This window comes from Mya arenaria, chromosome 7 (assembly GCF_026914265.1).
Source record: "Mya arenaria isolate MELC-2E11 chromosome 7, ASM2691426v1".
NCBI lineage: Eukaryota > Metazoa > Mollusca > Bivalvia > Myida > Myidae > Mya > Mya arenaria.
Window position 1 is genome coordinate 13,346,483 of NC_069128.1, and position 19,548 is coordinate 13,366,030.

The 19,548-nt window shown below is 40.1% G+C and overlaps 1 protein-coding gene across 3 annotated transcripts in view; it reads left to right on the forward strand.

Moving 5' to 3' along the window:
- Positions 1–19,548, forward strand: part of LOC128239861 (uncharacterized) — an 88,023-nt gene that overhangs the window by 49,274 nt on the left and 19,201 nt on the right. For all 3 annotated transcript variants that reach the window (XM_052956308.1, XM_052956309.1, XM_052956306.1), the window contains exon 2: positions 110–1,105. In XM_052956308.1, coding sequence (XP_052812268.1) covers positions 697–1,105 — 409 coding nt within the window. In that variant the 5' untranslated portion in view covers positions 110–696. The remainder of the gene's footprint in view (positions 1–109; positions 1,106–19,548) is intronic.

Genomic DNA, 19,548 nt, shown 5'->3' on the forward strand with positions numbered 1-19,548 from the left:
AATAGAGCGGCTATTTATTGGGAATTCTGATCCTGCTGACTGCATTGGATAAATTCCGATATCTTCAAGTATCTCTTTTCTTCTAAATATTTTTTTTTTTTATTTCTAGGAGGGTGATGACCAGTGACGGCCGCTCATATTGGAGGCGCACGCAAATTTTGAGACTCGCTACATATACAAGCGTCTGACAGTGCGCGGCTGCATCAGTATCCACAGAGCGCTTGAAGAGAGAATATCTTTTCTCACTCATAGGAAAAGTTTTAAGAAACGAGCTAAACCAACTCAAAGCTGACATTTTGAAGACTAAATGCGCTGAATTAAAACGACATAAATCAAGACGAATACACATAAAACTATTCATTAACATTTTTTGTGGACGTTAAATTGATGCAAAAACGTAAAACAAAGAATTTAACTGATTCTGATAATAAAAATAAACTCGTCAAATTTATCGAGTTTATTTAACATCAATAAAATACAAGCTTGAATTAGGAGCTGAAAATTCCTTCCGTTGTTAAAAGACGTTATCGACAAGACATTTAGTATAGTACGTTGTCATTGTGGGACAATCATACGGACTAATTAATTGAGAATAAATTTAAACTGCCGGTAACCATCTGTCTACACTGTATTTGATATCATATAGTATGGCATTAAGTTGTACACTACGTTAAGTATCAGCCTAACAGTGAGTGAATGAGACGAGAAAACGGTTCTAACAAGTACAGGGTTGTCATCATGAATACACGGAGAGGGGTGATTGTAATACTATATTCTGCCTGGATTATTTGCCTTTCTTTGGGCCAGGAAGTCGGTAACATTGAACGGCAGGTACAGATAGCGCGACAGACTGAGATTATTAAAAACAAAATTCTTGCTGAGTTGGAACGAAACGAAGCTAAGCTTCCGAGGGACGATTCAAACATATTCGGAGATTACAACAGTTTTCCGGAAATAAAGACTAACTTGAACATGTTGCCACCGCCGACCAAAGAAGAGCGACTTCCGGTGGCGTCTCCCATTGTCCCACCTGTCAATGAGGTGCGTGCAAATCCTCCACCAAAAAAGGTCGAGCCACTCATCATTCTAGGAGAGGAAACATCATGTAAGTACCCTTACTTTTCTATGTAAGTACCTAACTTTTCTATATAAGTATCTAACTTTTCTATATAAGTATCTTACTTTTCTATATAAGTATCTTACTTTTCTATATAAGTATCTAACTTTTCTATATACGTATCTTACTTTTCTATAGAAGTACCCTTAATTTTCTATATGAGTTCCCTAAGTTTTGCTATATCAGTATAAATTCACCTTAACGCAAATGATTTTATTCATACTCGCAATGAATAAATAGGTAAAAACAACTCCATTCATTATTTTAAGTAATCAAGATTACAAGTAAAATACTATAATACATTCATCATTTTTCTATATCGGATTCCGCACTTTTATGTTTAAGTACCAAAACATTCTTATAGTTAAGTGCAATTACTATCCTAATTACTAACTAGATCATTTCACAAATAACAAAAATGCAGTAACACAAACATGACAGTATGGTTTCGCATGAAATTGCAAAGATTATATTTCATGACGATATCATCTCTTAAAAGGATCTAAGTTGGTCACTGATCCTGTGAATTTCCAGTATTTGTCGTATGCTGTGGAACGCTGGTGTTTAATGCATACACGTTCCTCTCTCAGCACAAAGGAGTATATCCTTCAATACTTCCAACAAGCATCGTCCATTATCCGCCTGCATCGTTTTTCTGAACAGATAAATGGTTGTCACAAATTGTCATGTAAAGTAATGGTTCGTTTTTGACAAATTTGTTCATCATGTAAAGATATCAGAGAGGATCACGTTAGTATCAGCATTTTAAATGTAAATGATGTTAAGTTGAAAACCTGTGTTATTAAAGCTACATGTAATACAACTATTTTATACAAGTAGTTTATGCATGCAGATACCAATATCATTATCGTGTCTAATGTTCTAATCATCTCGGCTATATGTCTTAATTTCTTCCACATCGGTAAGAGGCCTAAGTTAAGATTGACAGGTTGAGTTATGGCAGAACAATCGATTCGTTATAAATGATACAATATTTGATTACTTCGTAGTGGCCTCATGTGCTTAGCCTGTGGTTGCAGTGGTTTCTCATATTTTTTTATGAATGCTTACTTTTTATTTGTTATTTTGTCTCCTACTAAATTCCCTCTAGAAACATAATACGCCGTTGAGAGCTACGAAAACATGAAACACTAAAATGGCTAAAGAATGTCTGTCATTTTTATTACATTTTTATGCTAAATAATGACTATGTTTGTATACAACGAACAGCGAGACGTACTCATTCATTTTGAACGGAGTAGATTCTATAAATCAATTTAATACACCAATTTTCTGTAGCTGTTTTCGCTCCATGGACTTGATTCAGTTTCCATTATCACATTGTTACATGTGTGTGTGTGTTTGCAAGTTCACTACAGCTTTAACAGATGTTGCTTCATTCACGATTTAATATCAAAACTACTTCACTAAAACTTGCACCGCGATGACAATATTAGGACATTGATAGCTATGTATGTATTTAACAAACATAAAAAGACCTAAGTATTTTCCTCGACCTAAATCCTAAAATAAAGCTTCTTGTCTAAATACGGAATCTATGAATGGTAATAAATAATTATTGCCATGTCGAAGGACAATGTACAAGTACTTATGGCGTGATCTTAAACCTCCTCAATTTAAACTTTTATTAGGCAGACAATTTTCTTCAACTACTTCGACGGTGAATGCGATATGATACTCAGTTACAATGATGTCGGCTCGTTAAAATAACCCCAGCACAATGTTCAAGAGTATAATTACCATAATAAAGCGACCAAATCAACTAGACATTATCTTTAATTAACTAGTTTATGTTGAAAGAGCTAAATTGCTTCTGTAGCATTTGAAGGCCATAAACTGAGCCCATGTGTTAAAGTGGGATCTGGTTTCCAGTCGCGAATCCTCTCCCTCTGATCTATTGTCTCGTGTGTTAATTCACCACACACCGCAAGTATTTTAATCAATGGCCTAGTGAAGTCTGTATTCGTGATAGAATTAGGCCGTATGTGTTTTTGATTGTTTTGGATAACCTGACCCTGCCTTATAAAAGCCGCCAACCAAAGTATTTTTAATTTAAAAAGGGAAACCCTGCAAGATTGTGATCTTGTCAGAAAGTATATAAAAAAGTAAAGAAAAACAAATCCCTACCTACCCTGGATGACTACCCTACCTAGTAAGTTTTGGCATGTTACCCGAAAAAAACTATATTTTGTTTTAACCTTAAAATAAATGTATAGAGTCTCCAAGGTGATATGACCCCTTATATGCGTTCTGGTCTTTTTCTTACTACTAGAACTCAAACAGCTAAATGAAACTTTTTTTCCGCACGCCTCTCCGCTCATCAAGGGAGATCACTGCGTAGGCTCTTGGTCACTGATGTCCAGCACTGCTCTGCAAACATAGCTTAGAAACAAACAAACCAGGAATACTTGTGATATTTGAGGATTTAAACAATAAAAACAAATACCGAGCAAACCAATTAGAAACACATAATACAAGTTGTATATCTTACGTCTGATATAATCAATAAAAATAATAATTATGTATTGTGACGCAACAGCGATACCAAGCAAGACAGTTTGCAAAATTAGCTAATTTGCGCGACTGTTGGTCTAAACTGAACTCAGGGCTTGTGCTATTAAGATGACTTCACTATTTCTTCAACATTTTAAATGAAACATAGCGCAGTCTATGCCGCTTACGGAGCCCCGCCTTCGGTCTTTTACCAGAGTTTGATTGAGAGTTTAGTTTCTTAAAAACACTTAGACAAACCTTTTCACAATACGGCCGTCTAACGGAGCACGGTCAAATCATTATTCGGGATAAAGGTTTGTCGAAGTGTTTGATGAATCTAATGGTCTTATCAAATTTCGGTAATAAAACAAATGCGGGGCTTTATAAGCAGCATAGACTGCCCTTTGTTTCATTTAAAATGGAGTTGTAAAAGAAAAGTAATCTTTGATTTAAGTCTTCATTTTAACCAAAATGTTGCCTTCCGACGTAGCATATATGACGTTATTTATCACGTGGTATACACATACTGGATATGCATACACTTTATTCATTGGGGGAGATAGATCGTTTAGAAAATTTAATGAAATATCCATCGTTACAACAGAATAACCTTCCAGAAATACTTCATCAAAATTATCATGGTTGGCCTGCGATAATATTTTTTAAGTTTACCAGTTGAATAATGTCTTTCAATTAATATATCCAGTAATACAAGTTTGTGGGTTTGTGTTTCTTTGTCTGATACTGTTATTTAAGAGTACAGAGATACATAAACCGCTAGTTTAGAGATAACATATTATCTTTTTATAAGACGCAAGGGGTAGAATTACGCTGACAGATATCGGATATTTGACAATCGAAATAGCCTTCCCTGATATATTACCTATACACACAAAGGTTGCATACGCAATGCAGGCGCAAGGTAGCTGTTGAAACAAATAATATATCTATAGAAACTTGATCTCTTAACTGTTCGGCATTTAAGAAACTACTGAACGACACCCAGCACGTGTGGAGTGTATTTGCCGTAGGTTGCACCGAGTGACTTACTGTGAACAGTTAGTACAAACACTGAATTTACCATTTTGTGCTTGTAACTGAGTGAACATTTGAACCATTATCAAATCAACTTGTACTCGTAATAAAATATAAAATGTCACCTATGACTAAAATTCAGGGAGCCGTTTCTATAAAGGATTTTATGCACCAGTCAATTGTAACCACGGCCCCCCAGGTCCGGGGGTATACCGGGGATAGCCAGGGAAATGGGCCGTGTTTTTACCTTCCAGGTGGCCCCGCAGTGCCGGGTGAATGCGGTGGTTTTGTGTTCGCAAAAATATAGCGGGAAATGGGCCTAACCTCAGGTCCCTTGGGTGCGGGGGCAGTTGGTGGGGGTTTTACCATCAGTTCGTCATCAGGGCGGGGATTTTACCCGGGTTTGGCTGGACCGAAAGTCAAAGTCCCCGCTATTCCCCGGACCTGGGGGGGGGGGCGTGGTTACAATTGACTGGTGCATTAACTTTAATAATCTTAAATCTGTATAAACACGTCACAAATGGCAACACATTGAATTTTATTTCCTCAACATTGTGTTCATTTTTGATTATTGTTCAAGTTTCATTTTTTTCGAATTTGTAACAACTTAGCAAAAAAATAAGGCAGATAGATAATTTCAATCTACGACTATTTATTGACCCCCCCCCCCTCCCTTAAGTCAACTCAACTCAACTCGACAACTCAACCTTCTTATATTTCACTTAATTTCAAGATTAAAAAGTGTTTTGATTGGATTGTAAAACTAACTGGCCATGGGACTGAATGGTAACACTGGTACAAGCTTAAGGAGAAGGATTAGAATATATTGAATACGGTCCAGTACTTTTTCCATATTTAAGCAATGTGCCTCCAGGCCTCCGGGATCATTGACATTGTATTTTTGAATACAAAATGTCGGTACAAGGTGACAACAACCATATAATGCTCTCAATGAAAGTTTTAAGATCAATAAATTCATATTTTTTTGCTTGGCAGGGATTTCCATTATTTGGGCTGTTCGTTATGACGAGTCATATATATTTATATTATACCTCACATAAATTTGTCTCTTCTTTATATATATAAACTCGATCGGTCCGTATAACACTGTATTTTGATGAAAATCCAGTTTAATGACGTCAGCGGTCCATATTATATTTTTGGCCATAACACACCACTTCGGGCCATATGGCATTATAAGGAACGGTCATTCAGCCCCCGAATGTGAATATACACCTTCGGTGACTGACTGGCCGGTCCTTATAATGTCATATGACCCTTAGTGGTGTGTTATATTTCATTAATATGAATCAGTTTAACCGCCATTAAGTGCATCAAGTTCCATTTAATTATCAACTAGGATTATCAACTTTTATGATTTTTGTTATATACCGGTTCGCGCATGCATGGCTAGCATAGAGACATTCGAGCCAACACATAGTTTATACATACTAACAACCTTTTACCATTACATAGCAGCGACGTCTACGGTATTTTGTTTGCCATAATCAATCAAAACAGAAGCACAATGGACAACTTACACGTGTCCGAAACCGGCTTAACATAATTGAAACAAAATAAGTCAACATAGAGCCTATTTAGTGTTTTTGTTTTTACTTACCTAATGCAAGTCATTCATGCTATTCTGTGTTGTTTTAGTTCGCGTTTGTAATATCAATTGTGGCTCATTAAGCAAACGCTTCTCTGTTATCCCAGCGATCTATCTACAACTTTTGAAAATCAAAACCACATTTTTAAACTTGTTCTATATAAATGATTGATCTGTCAAGGATGTCAAGGATTTATTGTAACTGCCTTGCAAGCAGTTAATAATTTAAGGTCATGTAAGTTCGCTAATTTATTCGATGTAATGTCACTATCTCTTTGTGAACTGCTCAAAACAAGTCAATATTTTTACAACACGAAATAACCATCTATTGAACTTAACAGATATAAAATCACAAATTTGAAATGGCGTGTTCATGAGTGTTGGGTTTAAAACATGTTTGTAGCATGATTGTATCGTATGAAAGAAATGTTAGCACTATTGCTCCGACTGTATTCCTTGAGCTAATTTTTAAGTTGAAAAGTTGTTTGTTTTTTATTTATACTTTTAAAGTCGTCATCCTCTAGTGAACTCCTGTTGATATCTCGTCAGACTCTAGTGAACTCCTGTTGACATATCATGATATCCCACAATTCTCTAGTGAACTCCTGTTGACATATCATGATATCCCACAATCCTCTAGTGAACTCCTGTTGATATCTCGTCACACTCTAGTGTACTCCTGTTGACATATCATGATATCCCACAATCCTCTAGTGTACTCCTGTTGACATATCATGATATCCCACAATCCTCTAGTGAACTCCTGTTGATATCTCGTCAGACTCTAGTGAACTCCTGTTGACATATCATGATATCCCACAATCCTCTAGTGAACTCCTGTTGATATCTCGTCACACTCTAGTGTACTCCTGTTGACATATCGTGATATCCCACAATCCTCTAGTGAACTCATGTTGATATCTCGTGACACTCTAGTGTACTCCTGTTGACATATCGTGATATCCCACAATCCTCTAGTGAACTCCTGTTAACATATCGTGATATCCCAAAATCCTCTAGTGAACTCCAGTTGACATATCGTGATATCCCACAATCCTCTAGTGAACTCCTGTTGACATATCGTGATATCCCACAATCCTCTAGTGAACTCCTGTTGATATCTCGTCACACTCTAGTGAACTCCTGTTGATATATCGTGATATCCCACAATCCTCTAGTGAACTCCTGTTGACATATCGTGATATCCCACCATCCTCTAGTGAACTCCTGTTGACATATCGTGATATCCCACAATCCTCTAGTGAACTCCTGTTGTAAACTGCTGTTGATAAATCGTTAGCCTCTAGTGATCTCATGTTGATATATTGTAACCCTCCAGTGAAGTTCTGTTGATATCACGTAACCCTCTAGTGAACTCATGTTGATATCTCGTTACCCTCTAGTGAACTCATGTTGATATCCCACAATCCTCTAGTGAACTCCTGTTGATATATCGTAACTCGTATTTCTCAAGTGAACTCCTGTTGATATTCCGTAACCCTCTTGTGATTTCATGTTGATATATCGTAACCCTCTTTTGTACTCCTGTTGATATTTCGCAATCCTCGATTAAACTGCCGTTGATATATCGTAACCCTCTAGTGATCTCTTATTAATATATCGTTACCCTGTAGTAAACTCCTGTTGATAAACCGTAAGCCTCTAGTGATCTCATGTTGATATATCGTAACCCGCTAGTGAACTCCTGTTGATATATCATAACCTTATAATGAACTGATATGGAATTCTCGTAACTTTTAAGTAAACTCCTGTTGTGATTTCCCTCAACATTTAGTGATTTTTTTGTGAGATCTCGTACGTTATAGTTAACTCCTGATGAGATATCGTACCTTGTAGTGAACTCCTGTTGAGATCGTGTACCTTGTTGTTAACTCCTGTTGAGATCTCGTACCCTGTTAGTGAACTCCTGTTAAGATCGCGTACCTTGTAGTGAACTCCTGTTGAGATCTCGTACCCTGTAGTGAACTCCTGTTGAGATCTCGTAGCTTGTAGTGAACTCCTGTTGAGATCTCGTAGCTTGTAGTGAACTCCTGTTGAGATCTCGTAGCTTGTAGTGAACTCCTGTTGAGATCTCGTACCCTGTTAGTGAACTCCTGTTAAGATCGCGTACCTTGTAGTGAACTCCTGTTGAGATCTCGTACCCTGTTAGTGAACTCCTGTTAAGATCGCGTACCTTGTAGTGAACTCCTGATTAGATCTCGTACCCTGTTAGTGAACTCCTGTTAAGATCGCGTACCTTGTAGTGAACTCCTGTTGAGATCTCGTACCCTGTAGTGAACTCCTGTTGAGATCTCGTAGCTTGTAGTGAACTCCTGTTGAGATCTCGTAGCTTGTAGTGAACTCCTGTTGAGATCTCGTAGCTTGTAGTGAACTCCTGTTGAGATCTCGTAGCTTGTAGTGAACTCCTGTTGAGATCTCGTAGCTTGTAGTGAACTCCTGGTGAGATCTCGTAACTTGTAGTGAACTCCTGATGAGATATCGTACCTTGTAGTGAACTCCTGTTGAGATCGTGTACCTAATTGTTAACTCCTGTTGAGATCTCGTACCCTGTTAGTGAACTCCTGTTAAGATCGCGTACCTTGTAGTGAACTCCTGTTGAGATCTCGTATCCTGTAGTGAACTCCTGTTGAGATCTCGTACCCTGTAGTGAACTCCTGTTAAGATCGCGTACCTTGTAGTGAACTCCTGTTGAGATCTTGTACCCTGTAGTGAACTCCTGTTGAGATCTCGTAGCTTGTAGTGAACTCCTGTTGAGATCTCGTAGCTTGTAGTGAACTCCTGTTGAGATCTCGTAGCTTGTAGTGAACTCCTGTTAAGATCGCGTAGCTTGTAGTGAACTCCTGGTGAGATCTCGTAACTTGTAGTGAACTCCTGATGAGATCTCGTATCTTGTAGTGAACTCCTGTTGAGATCTCGTAGTTTGTAGTGAACTCCTATTGAGATCTCGTAACTTGTAGTGAACTCCTGTTGAGATCTCGTAGCTTGTAGTGAACTCCTGGTGAGATCTCGTAGCTTGTAGTGAACTCCTGGTGAGATCTCGTAGCTTGTAGTGAACTCCTGTTGATGCAAGCCCAGTATTTGTTTAGTTTTAGCCTCATACTATTATACAATGAAAACTACAGGAACAAGCCAGGGAGTTACTCAATACTTGCCATTAAGTACAAACCCAGTGGGCAAAGAATGAACAATAGCCCTGAGTAGAGGTACAAGGTTCAAGATCTAGCAGATACTTGACGAGAACACACAACAATGCAATATATAACACGAACAAACCATTGATAAATGATTGGGATGTGGCGAATCAGTGATCTAGTGGTAACACACTTGACTGTAAATCCAGGGGTCGCAGGTTCGATTCACCGTCGAACCACTAAACAAATACTAATCGTCTTCCGGTAGGAACGTTAAATGGGGGTCCCGTGTGACAATGTTATACACTGGTGCACGTTAAAGAACCAGGGTAGCTCTAGCCAGGGTTCATTCTGTCTGTGCACTTTGATCGAAAAAACATAAAATGACTAACAATTTTATCGGAGCACTCGCCGAATGGGCAAGGCCCGAGTGCGAGTCTAAATAAGGTTACACACCACCATGTTTGGAATACCGATTTGTAACGGACAACGAAACAAGACTGTGGATGGCAAATCAAGACCTTTCGATACTGTTAAACCTAGATGCTCACCTCTCTTTTTTTTTTATAAAAGTGTCCTTTATACATTGGCCAAATGAAATAACCAATGTATGAATCTCAATGAATTAACACGGTAATGCATGATGACGATTTCGTGTAAAACAATGAATTGAGAAAAAACCATTTCCTCCCGAATACAAATAATTTTACAATGAGTTGCCAAAACGATGGTTAAGAAAAAAATATCATTTAATGTCATATTATTGTCATCGCATTGCAAACATTTTTGTTCGATGTAAAGTAAAATTATGAATGAAGTCATCTAACAGAATATGTTCTGTTTGTAATTAATCATACATTTTGACATGTCATTTCTCTTCGCATTTTTAAGCATATCCCGCGCATGGAGACAACCTTATTCAAATGCTGCAGTTTTTATCCGGACTAACATGTCCTCATCGTTCATTCAAGTCAAGCATCGTGAGTTATGGGACATAAACATAATCGTATCGTTTTTTATGAACGTATGTCTTCTTAGATGTTGAAACTGCGACCTTGAGAAAAATAATGTGTTTACATCATCCTGATTGATCAATACTCACCTATTATCATCAGTTTTAAGATTTCATGGAACAGAGCAACTGACAATATTAAATTATTACATTAGTGTTGTGGTTTTTTTTAAATACTTTGGGATTGAGAAGTAAAAAACCTGTTTGCAAATGCCTGTAGCTGTGTGCATGCCGACGGTTACCCTATGTTTGATTGAATAATAGAATCCCTATTTAAAAATAATACTCGAATACCTATTTAAACCTCTAGCTGTTATCAGCTGAATGTCTTCATGGGGAACCCCAACGTTGATTGTGATATAACTCACAGTCGTGTTAAACATGTAGAGTGTTTCCTCTGCATTTAGCCTAAACATTCTAAGGCTGTAACTCAAGTTTGTTTCAATCAAGACCCTCTGAAGTAGTACTCGGATACATATTAAAACATCTAACAGTGTTTTCGCTTGGTTCCCCTGACAGATTTCATGTCGGAACCCAAACGTCGATTGAAGCCCTATTTAACCTATAGCAGTGTTTCCTCTGCATTTCAAATGAACGTTCTAAGGCTGTAACTGAAATTAATTTTAATCAGGTGCCTCTGTAGCAGTACTCGAATACCTCTCCGTGTTTCTTATGAATATTCTAAGGCGGCAGTCCCAATTGTAATTAAATCCCTCTGAAGAAGTACTAAAATACCTATTTAAACACATATCAGTGCGTATATTCCTATGTTGTAGTTGTAATCGGAGCTCTGTTTAATCGGTTTCCCTGTTTTCGCTAGCCTTTCTTATTGAATTCCTCTGTATTACTAGTATGTACTTGAATACATGCCTAAACCTCTACTAGTATCTCTATGCTAACCGTTCAAATGTGGTTACCAAAACTAACTCTTAGTTTCAGAATTCCTCTGTATTACTAGTATGTACTTAACACTCTGTGTTTCTATACTCGATTACCTTTTCAACCTCAAGCAGCCTATCCACTGTGCTTTAATTAACCCCTGTAAGGTGGTAACCCAAAATTTAATTGAATAACATGAACCCTGTCTGAACTAACTGACCGTTATCAAGCGGAAACCCAACTTTTATCAAACACGCCTGCAGTACATGTACTCGATAACCTGTTTTACCTCTTGTAGTGGATTCCTCTGTGTTTACGTGTTGTAATATTACTATTGGGCTTGTCCCTGTAGTTCCCATTGTAATATCGCTACTGGGCTTGTCCCTGTAGTTTCCATTGTAATATCGCTACTGGGCTTGTCCCTGTAGTTCCCATTGTAATATCGCTACTGGGCTTGTCCCTGTAGTTTCCATTGTAATATCGCTACTGGGCTTGTCCCTGTAGATTCCATTGCAATATCGCTACTGGGCTTGTCCCTGTAGTTTCCCATGGTAATATCGCTACTGGGCTTGTCCGTGTAGTTTCCATTGTAATATCGCTACTGGGCTTGTACCTGTAGTTTCCCATGGTAATATCGCTACTGGGCTTGTCCCTTTAGTTTCCCATGGTAATATCGCTACTGGGCTTGTCCGTGTAGTTTCCATTGTAATATCGCTACTGGGCTTGTCCCTGTAGTTTCCATTGTAATATCGCTACTGGGCTTGTCCGTGTAGTTTCCATTGTAATATCGCTACTGGGCTTGTCCGTGTAGTTTCCATTGTAATATTGCTACTGGGCTTGTCCGTGTAGTTTCCATTGTAATATCGCTACTGGGCTTGTCCGTGTAGTTTCCATTGTAATATCGCTACTGGGCTTGTCCGTGTAGTTTCCATGGTAATATCGCTACTGGGCTTGTCCGTGTAGTTTCCATTGTAATATCGCTACTGGGCTTGTCCGTGTAGTTTCCATTGTAATATCGCTACTGGGTTTGTCCGTGTAGTTTCCATTGTAATATCGCTACTGGGCTTGTCCGTGTAGTTTCCATTGTAATATCGCTACTGGGCTTGTCCGTGTAGTTTCCATGGTAATATCGCTACTGGGCTTGTCCGTGTAGTTTCCATTGTAATATCGCTACTGGGCTTGTCCCTGTAGTTTCCATTGTAATATCGCTACTGGGCTTGTACCTGTAGTTTCCCATTGTAATATCGCTACTGGGCTTGTCCCTGTAGTTTCCCATGGTAATATCGCTATTGGGCTTGTCCGTGTAGTTTCCATTGTAATATCGCTACTGGGCTTGTCCGTGTAGTTCCCATTGTAATATCGCTACTGGGCTTGTCCCTGTAGTTCCCATTATAATATCGCTACTGGGCTTGTCCGTGTAGTTCCATTGTAATATTGCTACTGGGCTTGTCCCTGTAGTTCCCATTGTAATATCGCTACTGGGCTTGTCCGTGTAGTTCCCATTGTAATATTGCTACTGGGCTTGTCCCTGTAGTTCCCATTGTAATATAGCTACTGGGCTTGTCCGTGTAGTTTCCATTGTAATATCGCCACTGGGCTTGTCCCTGTAGTTTCCATTGTAATATCGCTACTGGGCTTGTCCCTGTAGTTTCCATTGCAATATCGCTACTGGGCTTGTCCGTGTAGTTTCCCATGGTAATATCGCTACTGGGCTTGTCCGTGTAGTTTCCATTGTAATATTGCTACTGGGCTTGTCCGTGTAGTTTCCATGGTAATATCGCTACTGGGCTTGTCCCTGTAGTTTCCCATGGTAATATCGCTACTGGGCTTGTCCGTGTAGTTCCCATTGTAATATCGCTACTGGGCTTGTCCGTGTAGTTTCCATTGCAATATCGCTACTGGGCTTGTACCTGTAGTTTGCATTGTAATATCGCTACTGGGCTTGTCCCTGTAGTTTCCCATGGTAATATCGCTACTGGGCTTGTCCGTGTAGTTTCCATTGTAATAGTGCTACTGGGCTTGTCCCTGTAGTTCCCATTGTAATATCGCTACTGGGCTTGTCCCTGTATTTTCCATTGTAATAGTGCTACTGGGCTTGTCCGTGTAGTTTCCATTGCAATATCGCTACTGGGCTTGTCCCTGTAGTTTCCATTGCAATATCGCTACTGGGCTGGTGCCTGTAGTTTCCCATGGTAATATAGCTGCTGGGCTTGTCCGTGTAGTTTCCATTGTAATATCGCTACTGGGCTTGTCCGTGTAGTTTCAATTGTAATATTGCTACTCGGCTTGTCCGTGTAGTTCCCATTGTAATATCGCTACTGGGCTTGTACCTGTAGTTTGCATTGTAATATCGCTACTGGGCTTGTCCGTGTAGTTTCCATTGTAATATTGCTACTCGGCTTGTCCGTGTAGTTCCCATTGTAATATCGCTACTGGGCTTGTCCGTGTAGTTTCCATTGTAATATCGCTACTGGGCTTGTCCCTTTAGTTTCCCATGGTAATATCGCTACTGGGCTTGTCCGTGTAGTTTGCATTGTAATATCGCTACTGGGCTTGTCCGTGTAGTTCCCATTGTAATATCGCTACTGGGCTTGTCCGTGTAGTTTCCATTGTAATATCGCTACTGGGCTTGTCTGTGTAGTTTTCATTGTAATATCGCTACTGGGCTTGTCCGTGTAGTTTCCATTGTAATATCGCTACTGGGCTTGTCCGTGTAGTTTCCATGGTAATATTGCTTCTGGGCTTGTCCGTGTAGTTTCCATTGTAATATCGCTACTGGGCTTGTCCGTGTAGTTTCCATTGTAATATCGCTACTGGGCTTGTCCGTGTAGTTTCCATGGTAATATTGCTTCTGGGCTTGTCCGTGTAGTTTTCATTGTAATATCGCTACTGGGCTTGTCCGTGTAGTTTCCATTGTAATATCGCTACTGGGCTTGTCCGTGTAGTTTCCATTGTAATATCGCTACTGGGCTTGTCCGTGTAGTTTCCATTGTAATATCGCTACTGGGCTTGTACCTGTAGTTGTCCGTGTAGTTTCCATTGTAAAATCGCTACTGGGCTTGTCCGTGTAGTTTCCATTGTAATATCGCTACTGGGCTTGTCCGTGTAGTTCCCATTGTAACATAGCTACCGGGCTTGTCCGTGTAGTTTCCATTGTAAAATCGCTACTGGGCTTGTCCGTGTAGTTTCCATTGTAATATCGCTACTGGGCTTGTCCGTGTAGTTTCCATTGTAATATCGCTACTGGGCTTGTCCGTGTAGTTTCCATTGTAATATCGCTACTGGGCTTGTCCCTGTAGATGCCATTGTAATATCGCTACTGGGCTTGTACCTGTAGTTTCCATTGTAATATCGCTACTGGGCTTGTCCGGGAAGTTTCCATGGTAATATCGCTACTGGGCTTGTACCTGTAGTTTCCCATGGTAACATCGCTACTGGGCTTGTCCGTGTAGTTTCCATTGTAATATCGCTACTGGGCTTGTCCGTGTAGTTTCCATTGTAATATCGCTACTTGGCTTGTACCTGTAGTTTCCCGTGGTAATATCGCTACTGGGCTTGTCCGTGTAGTTTCCATGGTAATATAGCTACCGGGCTTGTCCCTGTAGTTTCCCATTGTAATATTGTTACTGGGCTTGTCCCTGTATTTTCCCATGGTAAGAGTGCTACTGGGCTTGTCTCTGTAGTTTCCCATGGTAATATTGCTACTGGGCTTGTCCCTGTAGATTCCCATGGTAATATCGCTACTGGGCTTGTCCCTGTAGATTCCCATGGTAATATCGCTACTGGGCTTGTCCCTGTAGATTCTAATGGTAATAGTGCTACTGGGCTTGTCCCTGTAGATTCCCATGGTAATATTGCTACTGGGCTTGTCCCTGTAGTTTCCCATGGTAATATTGCTACTGGGCTTGTCCCTGTAGTTTCCCATGGTAATATTGCTACTGGGCTTGTCCCTGTAGATTCCCATGGTAATATTGCTACTGGGCTTGTCCCTGTAGTTTCCAATGGTAATATTGCTACTGGGCTTGTCCCTGTAGATTCCCATGGTAATATTGCTACTGGGCTTGTCCCTGTAGTTTCCAATGGTAATATTGCTACTGGGCTTGTCCCTGTAGTTTCCCATGGTAATATTGCTACTGGGCTTGTCCGTGTAGTTTCCCATGGTAATAGTGCTACTGGGCTTGTCCCTGTAGTTTCCCATAGTAATATCGCTACTGGGCTTGTCCCTGTAGATTCCCATGGTAATATCGCTACTGGGCTTGTCCCTGTAGATTCCCATGGTAATATCGCTACTGGGCTTGTCCCTGTAGTTTCCCATGGTAATATCGCTACTGGGCTTGTCCCTGTAGTTTCCCATGGTAATAGTGCTACTGGGCTTGTCCCTGTATTTCCCATGGTAATATTGCTACTGGGCTTGTCCCTGTAGTTTCCCATGGTAATATTGCTACTGGGCTTGTCCCTGTAGATTCCCATGGTAATAGTGCTACTGGGCTTGTCCCTGTAGTTTCCCATGGTAATATTGCTACTGGGCTTGTCCCTGTAGTTTCCCATGGTAATATTGCTACTGGGCTTGTCCCTGTAGTTTCCCATGGTAATAGTGCTACTGGGCTTGTCCCTGTATTTCCCATGGTAATATTGCTACTGGGCTTGTCCCTGTAGTTTCCCATGGTAATAGTGCTACTGGGCTTGTCCCTGTAGTTTCCCATGGTAATATCGCTACTGGGCTTGTCCGTGTAGTTTCCGTAGTTTCCCGTGGTAATAGTGCAATTGGGCCTGTCCCTGTAGATTCCCATGGTAATAGTGCTACTGGGCCTGTCCCTGTATTTCCCATGGTAATAGTGCTACTGGGCTTGTCCCTGTATTTCCCATGGTAATAGTGCTACTGGGCTTGTCCCTGTAGATTCCCATGGTAATAGTGCTACTGGGCTTGTCCCTGTAGTTTCCCATGGTAATATCGCTACTGGGCTTGTCCGTGTAGTTTCCGTAGTTTCCCGTGGTAATAGTGCTACTGAGCTTGTCCCTGTAGATTCCCATGGTAATATCGCTACTGGGCTTGTCCGTGTAGTTTCCGTAGTTTCCCGTGGTAATAGTGCTACTGGGCTTGTCCGTGTAGATTCCCATGGTAATATCGCTACTGGGCTTGTCCCTGTAGTTTCCCATGGTAATATCGCTACTGGGCTTGTCCCTGTAGTTTCCCATGGTAATATTGCTACTGGGGTTGTCCCTGTAGTTTCCCATGGTAATATCGCTACTGGGCTTGTCCCTGTAGTTTCCCATGGTAATATCGCTACTGGGCTTGTCCCTGTAGATTCCCATGGTAATATCGCTACTGGGCTTGTCCCTGTAGATTCCCATGGTAATATCGCTACTGGGCTTGTCCGTGTAGATTCCCATGGTAATATTGCTACTGGGCTTGTCCCTGTAGTTTCCCATGGTAAGAGTGCTACTGGGCTTGTCCCTGTAGTTTCCCATGGTAATATTGCTACTGGGCTTGTCCCTGTAGATTCCCATGGTAATATTGCTACTGGGCTTGTCCCTGTAGTTTCCATTGTAATATCGCTACTGGGCTTGTCCCTGTAGTTTCCCATGGTAATATCGCTACTGGGCTTGTCCCTGTAGATTCCCATGGTAATATTGCTACTGGGCTTGTCCCTGTAGATTCCCATGGTAATATTGCTACTGGGCTTGTCCCTGTAGTTTCCAATGGTAATATTGCTACTGGGCTTGTCCCTGTAGTTTCCCATGGTAATATTGCTACTGGGCTTGTCCGTGTAGTTTCCATTGTAATATCGCTACTGGGCTTGTCCCTGTAGTTTCCCATGGTAATATCGCTACTGGGCTTGTCCCTGTAGATTCCCATGGTAATAGTGCTACTGGGCTTGTCCCTGTAGTTTCCCATGGTAATATTGCTACTGGGCTTGTCCCTGTAGTTTCCCATGGTAATATCGCTACTGGGCTTGTCCCTGTAGATTCCCATGGTAATAGTGCTACTGGGCTTGTCCCTGTAGATTCCCATGGTAATATTGCTACTGGGCTTGTCCCTGTAGATTCCCATGGTAATATTGCTACTGGGCTTGTCCCTGTAGATTCCCATGGTAATATCGCTACTGGGCTTGTCCGTGTAGATTCCCATGGTAATATTGCTACCGGGCTTGTCCCTGTAGTTTCCCATGGTAATATCGCTACTGGGCTTGTCCCTGTAGTTTCCCATGGTAATATCGCTACTGGGCTTGTCCCTGTAGTTTCCCATGGTAATATCGCTACTGGGCTTGTCCCTGTAGTTTCCCATGGTAATATTGCTACTGGGCTTGTCCCTGTATTTCCCATGGTAATATCGCTACTGGGCTTGTCCCTGTAGTTTCCCATGGTAATATTGCTACTGGGGTTGTCCCTGTAGTTTCCCATGGTAATATTGCTACTGGGGTTGTCCCTGTAGTTTCCCATGGTAATATCGCTACTGGGCTTGTCCCTGTAGTTTCCCATGGTAATATTGCTACTGGGCTTGTCCCTGTAGTTTCCCATGGTAATATTGCTACTGGGCTTGTCCCTGTAGTTTCCCATGGTAAGAGTACTAGGGCTTGTCCCTGTAGTTTCCCGTGGTAATAGTGCAATTGGGCTTGTCCCTGTAGATTCCAATGGTAATAGTGCAACTGGGCTTGTCCCTGTAGATTCCAATGGTAATAGTGCAACTGTACCTGTCTCCACAGTTCCGTTTTCATTACGTTGTTGACGTTATGTAACGACAGAAAATGGAGTTAATTATAAGCGATTTCGCGGAAGTTGTTATTATGGGGAACACGACATTTATTGTTAAACATTATATTTTATTGCAAAAACACATATTTCGGTTGTAGTTTCTATATTAATTCGAGCGTTATGATATATAGGATCTTTTTACTGCTTTATGTTATTTAAAGATAAAAAAAATCGTGTACATGTGTCATAAATGTGAGCAGCTTGGCCTTTTTGTTAAGACGTTCAACCTTGAAATGTCAAATACCAAAAAGCCGACCGGCTCAAGTGTTGTTATTTTAAAATTCATAATTGCAATTAGATGTTTTTTGTTGAGATGCAAAAAAAGAGCTAAAACCAAAATGTTCTGTCCTTGGCCCTGAGTTAAAAGTAGACAACATTCGATGAGTAACATAAACACGTTTTGTCGTTGGCATTGAGTTGAATGAACGCAAAGGAACGCACGTAATTTTTAACATTTCACCGATGTGACATGTCGCGTCATTTTAGGATTGATGTGTTCCTGCTTTACGAACACGTTAGGGCAAACGAGAATGATCAATGAAATTCATCGTACCCTTCGTCGTTCATACCGCTGGAAAACGCGTAAAGTTATACCTACATTGAATATATCGTTAAAAATGAATATTGTTTTTTAAAGCTGCACTCTCACAGATTGAAAGTTTTGAAAAAAAAAATTGTCTTGGAACGAGCCAATTTTTGCGAAAATCCATGGAAACCAGTGATATAAGACTGCTGACAAAAATCGGATTGCAGATTTTTATATCTAAGTTCAAAAATTGATGTTTTATGCATTTTTCAGAAAGTGTTAGTAACGGTTTAATCCATAAAACATTATTTTTCGAACGGAAATAAGAATATCTACGATCTCATATTTTGTCAGCATTCTTATATCATTAGTTTGAAGATATTTACGCAAAAAATTGCTATTTCCAAGACAAAAATTTAAAAAGTTGTTAAAATAGTCAATCTGTGCAGCTTTAAAGCAAGGTTATCGACAACATACGTCTAGAAATATAGCCGATAACTTTGACGTCATAAGTTATAGATTAACTTAAGTTGCATATAAAATTCCACCCCAGAACGTGATGTTAGGGAAAATACTGCATTGTAAATTGTTGGTCTCTCATGTTGCATGACTTATATATTAGTAATTAGCAAGCACTTTCCTTTCAGGTGATATCATCATTTATATCACGTGGCGTATCAATATAAACTTTCGCCAATGACTCTAAAAATCATGAAACATGGGAAGCTAATTGTATTAAACTGGTTAGGTTATACACAGACTATCCTCTGGCCAGTTTAAGCAGCGCTTTGATTGGTCAACAGTTTTAAGCGATAAGTATACCTTTATAGTTGTTCAGCGTTTCAACCTATTACGGTTTTAATTTGTTTTAAACTGCTGCTTTAATAGTATACACGTGTAACAGGGGCAGTCGGAGAGTTTACAACAAATCATGTTCAATAGACTCTTGAA